This window comes from Aythya marila (assembly GCF_965140915.1).
Source record: "Aythya marila genome assembly, chromosome: 15".
Classification (NCBI taxonomy): domain Eukaryota; kingdom Metazoa; phylum Chordata; class Aves; order Anseriformes; family Anatidae; genus Aythya; species Aythya marila.
Window position 1 is genome coordinate 1952444 of NC_139056.1, and position 13187 is coordinate 1965630.

At 43.0% G+C, this 13187-nt stretch overlaps 1 protein-coding gene across 3 annotated transcripts in view; it reads right to left on the reverse strand.

Moving 5' to 3' along the window:
* The window catches only part of HAPSTR1 (HUWE1 associated protein modifying stress responses), a 186034-nt gene extending 173129 nt beyond the window's left edge, over nt 1-12905 (reverse strand). The window contains exons 1-4 of one of the 3 annotated variants that reach the window (XM_082772701.1): nt 12461-12905; nt 11540-11620; nt 7316-7591; nt 2-6801 (exon numbers count right to left, since the gene is read on the reverse strand). In XM_082772701.1, coding sequence (XP_082628827.1) covers nt 6695-6801; nt 7316-7591; nt 11540-11620; nt 12461-12680 — 684 coding nt within the window. In that variant the 5' untranslated portion in view covers nt 12681-12905 and the 3' untranslated portion in view covers nt 2-6694. Of the gene's footprint in view, nt 1; nt 6802-7315; nt 7592-11539; nt 11621-12460 lie in introns of those variants that run through there. The other 2 variants (XM_082772700.1, XM_082772699.1) reach the window with 2 other exon arrangements.
* Between the last annotated feature and the right edge of the window lie 282 nt (nt 12906-13187).

Below are 13187 nucleotides of genomic sequence, written 5' to 3' on the forward strand. Positions count from 1 at the left end.
AAAACAGAAAGAGCATTTAGGTCAAACAGTAAAGAAAGTTCACTTCTGTGTAGAAGGGATGATACTGAGTTAACTTAGTGATATATTACAGGCACTTCATTCTGTTTGTACCACACCTACTTATTTGAAGTCTAGTCCACCTTCCCAGCATTTAGTGCATCTAGAAATCAGAAGAACCACTTTTTATATTTAGAGTGATCTTATACAGGAGGTTGTAACAGCACACTGCAATAAATGGTAGCTCCATAAGCAAGTGACATGCTATGCAGTGTGTACACACCACACAGAACAGGCTACTCCAATGTGAAGGCTTCAGCCTAAACCATTAGTTTCACAGAAGGAAAGTCTCCCTACTAGGGGTTTATTTATCAAGTCCCCTTAATTCTGAAGAAAACTGCAGTATGACATCAGATTACAGATACATTTGCACAGCAACTCATTTAAATAATGAAAAACTACTTTAGGGCTACCACTATTAGCCAACACATTAGTATTCAGAAGAGCATTTAATCAGCAAAGCAAAACCACATGTCAAACCCCCAAAATTTACTAGTGGCAGTTCTGATCCAAAACAATGTCACAAGTAACCTGAACATAAAGCAAAGCAACAGCAGGGTGTTACTGTTTATTTTTCTTGTTTAAAGTAAATTTCTTGTAGATACATCATGCTGATTTAAACATCTCTTCAGTAACAACTTAGCTAGCAAGAACAGGACATTCCAAAACAGGGTCAGGACATGCAAGACTAATAGTCCTTCTCTACTTGAAATTCAGGCTATACTCTAAGCAAGAGCTTAGTATCTTCACTGTCCTAACTGCTTCATACCAATATTAAAGAGTACAAAAGTCTACTAGCCCTAGAAAACTATCACAGCAGGAATTGTGAGAATGACAGAACAAGATCTAGATCAGTAGACTTTCTAGCAGTGAGAACAAGTAAATTAAGTTCTCCAATAGGACTTCCTTATTAGTAACCCTGACGATCTTGAGCTCTTCGATGTCTTCACCAGTCACAAGCACCCTGTACCTTTGTCCAGCCATCACACACACTCTGATCTGTGTGCACTGCCACATCATATGCAGTCAGCTAGGCAGCCAGCAGCCACACAGGGACAAGTAAAGCCTAACCCAACCCCACCTATCAGCTGCCAATAGGTCAAACAACTGGCTTCAAAGGCTCCGTGAAGCTCAGCTGTAGAAGCTACCTTATACACAAGCTCTGCTTTGGGGTTAGGAGAAATTCAGTTACCTGGCAGAACAGTTGACAGAACAGTTTACATCCTGCATGTTTCTTGACCAGATGAACTACATTCCATGTAAGTATTAAAGTATTAGAAGTGTGCTCTGAAAGTCTGATATTCCTATTCTTTACTAGAGCTAGGCTGCATTGCAACAAATGCAGCACACAGCATACACATTCCCTCAGTCAGCATGTATTAAGTTAGATAATCTCCTGTTTCAGGTTTGGTCCCTGAGTATCTCTGCCATTAAACAAACCAGTCAGAAACCTGACTACTTGTCAAGTTATGAAATAGCACCTAGACTGCTATCTACAGTACACAGTATCTCCTGACAAAGAGTTTAAGAAAAAAAAAACACTAAATACCTCAGGTAGAAGATAAATTGCTTCCAAACCCAGCTGCAGTGACAGCAGGTGAATACACAAATCAGGATGGGGCAGGTCCACCCATTTCACTGTTGTACATTAATGCTGAATTAATAATTAAAGCTCATTCTTTCAGTATTACAGGATATACTGTGCATACTTCGAAGAAGCATGTTTTAAAGCCTGACTAGAATCCTGTAGTTATCTGCCATCTACAGTGGCAGAAAGTACTTGAAGAGCAGAAAGTTGGGTAGGTTACAAATCACTGCACAATTCAAAGACAGCAGTAAGTTTAATTTCAACTGATACAATATACCTTAAAGCATGAGTTCATCCCATGCATTTCAGTTGGAAAAAACTGACAGCACAGAGAGTGGATGTTCTGACATCATTTCAAAGCCTAGTTGATACTTTGTGAAAACTTCCCCACACTGATTCCAAATCAAACTGCTCTGAACACAGGTTCAGTACTGTTACTTCCACTGAGAATCACCAGCTTACACTACTTATATCAGTTATCTACTGTTGTTACATGCAGCTCTTAATTAAATGGTCATTGTGTTCTTTTAAAAATCACAAGTGTATTCTAAATAAAACAAAAAACTGTCCTGTGAGCTATGAACATGTTTTTAGGCACCCAAGAGCTGTTTTTAAATAGAGCTTTATCAAGTAAGGAGCATTTTTAAACAATAGATACAAATTTAGAATTAAAATACATATCCAATATGCTGCAACACATTCTAAAACACACAGGGTTTGCAAGCAATGCCTCAAGCAGGCATTTATTCTTCAATATTTACATAATACTGAACCAATGCAAATTTAAATTCAATACCACCCTCTAGGAAACTATTTGGAAGGTAAAAACTTCAATCAAACCTGGTGCCAAAGGCAGAAGAGTCATTTTGATTTAGTTTCTACAGAGATCAGAACTTGAGGACATTATATCATACTTCTATTACTGTTTAATTTTGCATCTGGTACCAACATTTATTAATACTGATGTAATAAGCAAGTCTTTACATAGTACACTAAAATTGTTACTCTGTGAGTCTGTTGTCTCAGTTACTAGCAGTTACTGTATTACATAGCATTACAAACGCATTACAGTTTAAGACCAAGCAATCAAACTAATATGGGAAAGTCAAAGAAAATTCAAGGCATGTACTGAAACCTCAAGTTGCCATTTCATGGAAGCAGTGTCTTCAAAGACACTCAGCAATGCAACTGAAGAGACGCGGTTCTTGTTGACAGAGCACCTTTTTGAAGCAATGATCCACAGTTCATTTCTTCTAGTAAAGAAGTGGTCATGTAAAAAGAATCTCAAAACCCATTTATTGTGAATTATTCTGAGATAAAGTTTTCAATGTATTTCAACACATCTACCAAAGCATTTAAACATTTAAAGCAGTAAAGGAGGCAGTAATATAGATATACTAAGAAAGATTACATGATTGTTAGCAACACCATTTCACAGCCTCAAACTTCTATACTGTGATTAACAGGACCTAATCACAGGCACATTAGTTTTTATCTACACAACAGGACAGATTCAAATAGCTACTAAGGCTTTAGTTCTTTCCTTACCCCATACTTACCTCTGAAGTCTCTCACTTCCTACATTAGAAATCTTCTTCACCACAGACACTTAAGAAACATGTATTTCTCTCCTTTTTAAAACTTTACAGAACTGCATGCCATATCCAAAATACTTTACACTACTACTTACATTCTTATTCCTGCTCTTCCTTTTTTCACAAAAACCTACTTGCATCTGAAAAATGCATCTAGATCATTTTATAACACTACTAGGAAAAGTAGGAATATGGCTCACACCATCACACTGCTTAGAACTTCTCATTTCCAGTCATAGTATATATTAGCACTGACTTAACTGAAGCTTTATGAACTACAAGCTGAAGTTTTACCTGCACTATATACATGTATATCCACAATAAGTTACTTTAGGTCACTACAAAAGGATCATATCCTGATTAACTACTGCTCAGCAGAGCAGTATTAACTACTGTTTTCCAGATGTTTTAATCAGCAAGTATCAAAAGGAACATCCACATTAAGTTCACCTAAAGCAGGAATTAACCCAAGATACATACAGATCAATACATAGATCCTTCTCACCCTTCTATGCTGTACTTCTACATAACTGCTCATAGACCAACTTTCAGCAGCACATAATACAATCCTGTGACAGGCATATACAGAACCTTCATGCCAATTTAAACCCTAGGAAACTAACCTGTACTGTCCTCCCATTTCAACTTCCACCAGCTGTTTCTTCACCACTTTTTTTTTTTTAAACTAAAGACACTCTATATCGCAATTTAATATTTCAAGACAAGGTAAGACCTAATGGAAGTTTAGGGTTTTAAAGGAACCAAGCCACACACATACACATAATAACATAAGGGTTTGCCCCACCTGTTGGGGACTGAATTAGTGAAATACATCAACATTAAAGCTAACAAGCAAAAGCACTAACACTCCCTCACTGTGCTGCTGACCCCATTGCATCATTTTTAGTATTAAGTACACTGCTTTTCAATATTGCCTTCCTAGGCTTGCTTCACGTCTTGCTGAAGTGATAGCACTTTCTCCCATTATGCTGAAAGACTAGTTTGTAGAGCATGGATAACATCCCAGATTAAAAATCAAATATCATTTACAAGCAGTATGTGGAGAACCACCAGCACATAACATGCAGTCCTGCAGACAAACATAGCATGTTAGCTATATCAAGACAGGAAGTAACCAGGCACATGTCAACTTTGGGGAATTTTACTATTGTCAGCTCAATTTGATGTAATCTTTATTTGAAAGTCTTCTTTTACAGAACTGGGATACATTAATACACATTCAGGAAGTACATAAAAATGCATCTACATCTATGCTAACTGCAAGAATGATTTAGGGTTAGGTGGATGTTAAAACTCAACTTTGAAGAGCTGAACAAAAATATTTTTCATTATCACATCTAAAAGAGTTGATTGACATTAGATGCAGCTCTTCAAGTTTCAGAAACATCCACTTGGACCTTTGGGTAAGAGATCATACATTACCTTGAGCTAACTGCTCAATGTTTAAGATCTGAAAAGTTAGTCTTTAATAATGAGTTTCTAGCCATACTTGATTTCAAGGGTACCCTCCAGTACAACAATAATGGAAGGCTAACATTTCTACTTGCCAGAGTAGACTCAATATTAGTTCATTCCAAAAAACTCATCCTACAGTACCCGTAAGTTACACTACAGGATTTCAGTAACAGGTCCATTACTGATATAACTACACTGTGAAGAGATAGATCACATACTATAAAAGCTTTTTCCAAGTGTAGCTTGCCTTAACATTGTTTTTAGCTACTGTAAGGAGTCCTCCCCAAATATCACAAAATGAAGTTTCTGTTTTGAAATCCCTAGCTTTTGTCAAGAAAGCCATTAACCATCTTGCTAAGCTACAATATAGGCGAGATAAAACGAGGTTTAACACTGAGGAGGCAAGGTTAAAAATACAGGTTTAGAACACTTTCATGCACAGCTACAGCTTAAAGCTTCATAGCTTATTTTGTGCCTTAAATGCATGCTCATCTGTTTCATTAAACAAGACCATGCTTAAAACAGCAAATTTCAGTATCACCCCCAACTGTTTCAACCCATCCGTGCTACCAATAGAGGAAATACTCCACTTCCACAGGAAACCTATCAGCATAAAAAGCCACTTCTTTACACAGTAGCCAAAAACTCTGCTTAAAGCCTTAATCCTGAACACTTGCTAAGATTACTACTATCATCAAGTTTTCTCACAATGCTTAGAAGCAGATCACATTTAAACAGCCTGACAAAAATGCACATGCACAGCCCTACAAAGTACTTCAAATTATGAACACCTGCAGATCATTCACAGGTTTCAAAAATAGTTCTGAGAAAACCAATGATAAATAGGATAGTAGTTCAGGAGTAGTTTGGCCACTAGTTCCCTAAAGGACAGGAAGTAGATGTAGGAATGCTCATTGAAAGCAACAACCTAAAAACAATTATGGGGCCCAACACAAGCTTAGTCACTAAAGGAGTAGCATAAGTAGTAAGAAAGACCAGATATAAACTGATATTGGGGAAAAATTAATCCAGGTGACAGACATATAATCTTGTCAACCACCTGATGGCAAATACACTTCCAGCCCCTACAATGCATTACAGGACAGAGAACTTCGCACAGTGCTCTTGAACATTATGTCTTTCATATTGCATTAACTACTCCTTCAGTTTTGTGACTTCCATGAAATACCTCTATCAAGCAGATGCTAAGAAACAAGGACCTGCTCTAAGGAACCTGTTCTGGCAGGGGGGTTGGACCCAATGATCTTTCAGGGTCCCTTCCAACCCCTTCAATTCTGTGATTGTGAAAATAACTATACTACCAGTGAAAACACAAGCTGACTGTGCTTGAGAGAACTATCTGCATTGATATGCATCTGCAGCAGTTGCCTTGATGAAATCAGCTTAACCTAGTGAATAAGCAGTACTGGTACACAATTCTCTAACCAGCCTCCAGTATGAGAAGAAAAACTGCCAAATACTACATGACTAGGTGGCAGCAGCATGCTTCATTGAAATGGCAACAGAGCAGCAAACAATACCAGGCTGCTGGTATGAGGCTGTCACCTAGACAGTAACAGTGTCTGGCTTATGTATCTTGAAAAACTGCCACAGAGCAGAAGCAAAGACTGCATTTTCAGGAATCCACTAATCTAGTTAACTCATTAATTCTATTCCCACTGAGGATTATACAGTACAGATTGTTTATTCTTCCAGAGTTATTTCTAGAGTTTCATCTAGAAGTCTTCATGAATGGTCTAACTACTGACACTTCAAGCTATCTGCTACCCTTCAGCATTTTTTAGAAGACAAAATACATAGGTGAACTGCTTCTTTTCACCTTAAATACATTTTATGACTTGCAAGGAAGAAGTTCAATGCAGAACTAGCTACTGAACATCCTTACCTTAGAAAAATCTACACCACCACCATTGCTGATGACAGCAAGGAAGCTCAGTGTCTTCAGAATTCTCACATACTAAGACAGGGAACTAGAACTGAGTTCTGAACAGGACTCTTGCAGTGAGGTGAGCCTACAACACCCCTTTCCAGTGTACTTCTTGAAGCAGAAAACCACTGTATTAACTTGTGCAGAACAAAAAGAGGACACTAGAGTGAGTTAAGGTTCCCCAAAGACAAAATTCCAGACATTGGATTACCTCCCCTACCCTGCACAGATCTGTTAGCTACTTGCAACTAGCCAAAACTTAATATTTAACTAGTTGCTAGCATAGTATTATAATTTTCCAAGAATTCTGTTTACTTTAGCATTGGTACAAATGCCAAGTCTCTTTGTGCTTCAGAAATGCTACCAGAAGTTGATACTTAGTTCTATAGCTCTGAACTCTGTTAGGATCCAAAGTGTATTTTTATACAGTACCTTTTCCTTACTCAAAATGTGACAATGCAACTTTTTAGTTACTAACAAGCTTTATACATGCAGAACTGCTCTTAGAGAATTAGGTAAATACCTTCAGCTGGAACACAGGTACATGACATTAGGACACCTACAGTGACCAAGTGCCAAAGCATAAGAGGAAGACACTTTAAGAATCCCCACCCAATTTTAACCAAGTAGTATTGAAAAAATTACTGTTACCATGCAGAGCTATGGCTTCACGGAAGGGTTGCAAATCAGTCTCTACAGATGAGCTAGTTTCTGTGGAAGTAGCTCGGTTAGGGGATACTACAGTCAGTCTTGGGGGAGCTCTAGAATTTCTTGGAGGAGGAACTTTTCCACATAGGAAGCTGATCAAGTCTTCTCTACGAATAGTTCTTCTGCGTTTTTTAACCCACGCTAACACATCCTTATTCCGACGCTGATAGCCAATCTGAATTCCTACATCAAAGCTTCGCTGATGGGCATCCACACTCTCTGCAAGAAGACAGAAAAGTATTCTTAGTACATGTTACAGGTGAAACACACAGCATGGTACATCACCAATATGGCTTCCTGTCAACCATAAGCATTAAGCATTTCTTCTACCTGTCATTATGGAATGATGCATATTAAACCAAAACAGAACACTAACAGGAGTTCCACTTCCCATCCAATGTTACAAGTCAGAAAGTTAACAACCCAAACACCACAGAAATAGCACATTTGCTATACTACATGTCAACAGTACAGCACTATTTAGTAAATCATACTGTATGAACATTATGATCAGAGGTGGTCAGTCTGAAACAGGTACTTAACAGACAAGTATTGGCTTAAGGAGTAGCTGCATGTTTTGACTGCGTTCTTGAAGGAAATCAGCACAGTTAGAAAAACCCACATAAAGGAATAACATTTTCTCAATTCCAACAGAAGGAATTTTCAATTTCTTTAGAGTCCCTCTAATTTAAGATCTCTGCAGAAACAATTTGCAGGAGACCATAGTTTTTGAAAAAATAAAGCAGTATCCCCAATGACTTTCCATTAGGCAGCAACATTCACAAAGGAAGCCTCAAGTTTTCTTTCCCTATTTAGGGCCCATTAAAAGTTTAATACACAGAAGCTTGAAGTGTGCTGCTTGTAATTAAACCTGCTACAAAAAGCAATTGAATTCCCCATTCATGTTAATGGTCATCTGTGTACAAAAGTACATTTCACCTCTAAAAGGCACTCCTAAATTATTTGCATTGCTTTCAAACTTCAGTAAGTACATTTCTGGCTACTAGTTTAATAACAAGAAAATTTCACAGAAAAGTAAGAGGTGGGACAAGCCGTATTTCTCTACTCAGAAATGCCTATCTTGAGATAGATTCAGAGCTTTGCCAGCAACCCTTTCAATTTTGTAGAAGCTGCCACCATGTTAGCTCTTACTCCATTAAAAGCAAAATAGTATCCATTCCAATTCCACTTATTCTATTTCCACATTTTTTTAACCTGGCAAGGCTAATTAAAACTGCTTTTTGTATTCTTGCATTACTAATGAAGTCTAATGTAATACTGTTCTGGGCAGCCAGCTTTTAAGAAATTTAAGAACAGCTGTTCAAGACATTGGTTTACAGGCAAACTGACATATACATCTAACCTAGTTCTCACATACAAAAATCAAGAATAATCACTTAAAATGTTTAAGAATGGCATTTAAGTCACCAGTGCACAACCCCCAGAAGAGACCACTAAAACCAACACTACCAAATGCTCTCCAAACAGAATACAACTTACCAGCAGAAACATCTCAAACTAATCATACTTTAAAAGCCGCAAGGCTTTACTGTAAGCTGTACAGGTACCCTGAGAACATTAACACATTACTTCCATGCACTCTTTATTGAGTATTTTTCCCTATGCTGCTTTGTAACCAAAGGACTAGAAGACTTACAATTGCTAATTCCTGTCAAAGCAATGGCAACATAACAGATCACTCCTCCAGCCATTTTATGCTCCACAGCATCTAAGACTCCAATGCACTAGTAAAAGCTAGTTTGGAAACTGGCAGCATTCATTTAATCCCTTCCTGAAATACCTTGAGAAAGTCCTAAGAAATAAAGAGCCCAACTTTACATCAACAACCTGCTCTTGTATACAAGAACACTTAACAAAGGGCTAACTAGAAATTGTTATGAGGTCAAACACTGACTACTGATGTAGCCTGGACAAATTTCAAGCATTGTTACCCTGGGAAAGATTAGACTTGTATTAAAAGCTATGGCTGCTTTGTTTACAAAGTTCAGATGGCAAAATACACACACAGTCAAGCTGCCTACATTTTGCAATTATGAAGTACTACCACCACCAAAAATACAGCTTTTATTAATAAGGTAAACAACAGGCTCAGAAAGTCATTCTAATGACTAAAACTTTCTACAGTGCTCTGAAGTTCCAAGCCCTACCTTAGAAAACAAACCTTCACTTCTTCACTGCCACCTGGAAGAAAGTCTGTTGTCTTGTCTTTCAGTTAGGCCTTGATCACCAGCACCCATTCTGAGACTGGCAATCCAAGACCTGCACACTGTGGTATATTCAACTTTTAATCTATTTTAAAGAAAAAAAACACTGATATTCAAGATACCATGACATTCTCCTAACACGTTGTTCCTTGTGTTGCTACTGTAAAGCTTTGGATGCCTCAGTTAGCAAATCAGAAATCTGTTAATGGAGCAAGACAGTTTGCAATCCTTAGCCATACCAAGTAATTCTACAATGCTTTGTCAAAACTCTTCCAAATCAAATCTGAGTATGCGAGAAGCCACAGGATATTTATGAGCAGTTTATCACTAAAGGCAAATTCACTTTAAGAAACTCCAACTTATGGGGTATGACATTGGTCATAGATGGTTCTAGGCATGTTCTCAAATATCTCCACTTAGGAGGTTAAGTGAAAATTTGAAGACAGACTGTAGTATTACTTCAGCACTGAGACCATTCTAAGGAAAGACTTCCAGAGCTACTTTTTGAAGTATTAAGTCATACCTGGCTGAAGACTGCTTCCTACTTAAATTCTAGTTTCCCTAATCCTTGACAAACCACACATTCATCTGTTAATCACATTATTGCAGGGAAAGATAGGCCTCATTTTGCCTATAACAAAAGTAATCAACTGATTTCAGCAAAAATAAGCAGCCTTAGACTTCGTAGCAAGGATGCTGTAAAGGCCAACACATTTTGTGAAACAGACAAATATCCACTGCTACTCCAGCTGCATGCTCACATGACTGGTGTCCCAGGCCATGTTTAGGTGACCAACTCTCTCAGGCCAACTTTGTGCTGTTAACTAATGCCCCTTTATACGACCTATCACACATATACAATATTCACATGCACTTTTTGCAGGAGAGTCAAGTCTCTATCGGTGAGGGTTATTTACCTTCATTTACTCTTTGCTTTAACCACCTTTGTCAGAAACATAAGCTATCACAAACATTACTAAATTCAGTTGTTTAAAGCAATTCCCACAAACCAGGGAACTCAAGCAAAAAACTTGCAGGATATACAAGTATTACTGTACAAACCAAGGAAAAAACACCCCCAGAACTCAAAAAGCATGGAAAACTTCTATCAGAAAAACAAGTTTGGAACTTACTCTGTTTCTTCCCAGTAATGGAAGACAGTAATAATGGGATTCATATTGTGCCAATTCAAGCCTCTACTCCAACAAATTATTTCTGCACAATCTTTTGACCAAATTAGAAGCCACTGACTGATTCTTCTGCAGCAAAGAATTCTTATGTCAACCCAAAGAACATCAGAGTTCAGAAGCAGGCCTTGATCAACAGAAGCATAGTCAAACAGCACAAAAGCACAGCCACGTACAAAGTGCATTCTTATCAAAGCTCTGGCTAACATTGCTTTCTTATAGACACCCTAGACACAGTCATTACATGATTCAGGTGCTTAAAATAAACCAGGAGGCTTATTTAGGAAGCCTCACTGTCACAAGAACAAGTTTTATTTTCGCCACAAAGCAACTATGCAGGACTCTGCAAATACTAAACCTAACTTATACTTCACAGATATGCATTTATCATACTGATATCCCAACATTTAATACACCATGAAATACACAATATGCAGGAAATTTCAGTACTAAAGAAGCTATTGCACTCTCCCCTTGAATTCACAAGGCAGATTAGTAGCACCCACTTTCAAGGGTCTCAGAATAAAACAGCTTTTAAGTTATTAATCACTAGCATCAGGCAACAGAAAAGATTCAACTACTGTCAGCTAAAGTGGCCCTGGGAAAACTTGCAAGATTCAGGAAGCAGTCTCGGGTTAGATTTTATCAGCATGAATAAGAGACATTAACAGTCCCTATTTATGAGTAAGCCGAGGCAGGAGGCCGAGTGGGACTCGGCAAGGAGGGCTGCCAGGGCAGTGGGAGCAGCCCCTTACCTTTGTAGAGGTTGGTGACCGCAGTGGCTGCATTCTGGAAGGGGACCCAGAGGGAGAGCCCCGGCTGCTGGCACACCCGGTCTGCAGGGAAGGAAGGACACACGCTGTTTATTTTGGAGTCACTAACTCCGAACGGCCATGTTAGGTTTCGCCATTTTGTTCCACCTTCCAAAGGCAACTCGGGAGCGGGGCCGGGAGGGACGGACCGGCTGCGGCCCCGACCGGGGCACCGGGCACGGCGGAGGCGGCGGCCGCAGCCCGACGGGGAAGCGCCGTGCCCTGCCCCCGCCCGCAGCCCCCGCCGCACAATGGGGCCGGCCCCTCACTTCGCCATTTTGTCGGAGCCTCTTCCCCGGGCTGGGCGGCAGGAGCCGCCGCGGGCAGGGCCGGCCTCCCCCCAACCCTCCCGCCCCCGCAGCTCCCCGGGCCCTCCGCGGGGCTCGCCCCCGCCGCCCGGCACCCTCCGGGCGCGGCCCCCCGCCGAGGCCGCCCTCCCCCGGAGCCGCCCCCGGGCGCCCCGTGGCCCTCTCCGGCCTCCCCCCGGGGCCGAGCCCCCGGCCGGGCCTCGGCAGCCGGCCCGGGCCCCTCCGCTGGGGGCCGCTACGGGCGCGGGCCGGGCAGCGGCGGCGGCTCGCCCCTCACGCCATTTTGTTTTCCCGGCTGCCTCTATGGACGGGCGCGGAGCCCCGGGCCGGAAGCCCGCTCCTCCCCCTGCCCAGGCCGCTGTCGCCGCCGCAGCCCCTTTGTGGCCCCGCTCCCGACCCCGGGGCCCCCCTCCCGGCCCGGCCCCGCACCGCCGGGCTCCCCCCTCCGCTGTGCGCGGCCCCCGCCCGGCCTCGCTCGGGGCCGGCGGCCCCCTCGTCCCCGGCCCTTCCCACCACCCCCAGCCCCCCCCGGCGGGCGCCCCCCGTCCCCGCTCACCCTTGTAGAGCTGCGCCACGGCGGTGGCCGAGTTCTGGAAAAGGTGCCAGAGCTTCTGCTGCTTGTGCTCGGGCTGCGCCGCCGCCTCGTCCTGCAGCTCCGGGGCCAGCGCCTCCTCCTGCTCGGCCTCGGCCAGGCACTGCCGCTCCCACTTGCTGAACCAGTGCTCGGGGCCGTGCTCCTGGATCTCCGCCTCGCCCTCCTCCTTCTTGTCCTCCATCCTCCGGCCGGCTCCGCGACCCCGCCGCGCAGGCCCGGCCCCGCCGGCCGGCCCCGCTCGCCTCTGCCTCTTCCTCCTCGCCCGGCCCGGCCCTACCTCACCCCCATGCTCCCGGGCGCGGCCCGGCCCGCTCCGTCAGTCGGCTGCGCACACACTGAGCGCCGGCGCCGCCCCGAGCACAGTAAAAGCCCGGCGGAGCCGCCCGGGAACGCGCCGCCGCCCAACGCCCGCCCCGCAGCACAACTGGCCGCTGTTGCCCCGGCACCTCCGGTTTGAACGGCAGCGCCCCGTTCCATTGGCTGTCCCGCACGCCCATCAACGCGCCGCGTCACGAGGGGCGGGGGCGGGCCGCGGATTGGTCACGGCGTCACAGACCCGTGCGCAGACGTCGCCGGCCGCCAGGCGCAGGCGTAGTGGGGCTCCCTTCCCGCCCCCTCCCCCCGGCCGTCGGCCCGGCCTTGCCCCTCCCGCTGGCGGCAGCCCTGAGGCGGCTCCGCCCGCGGCCGC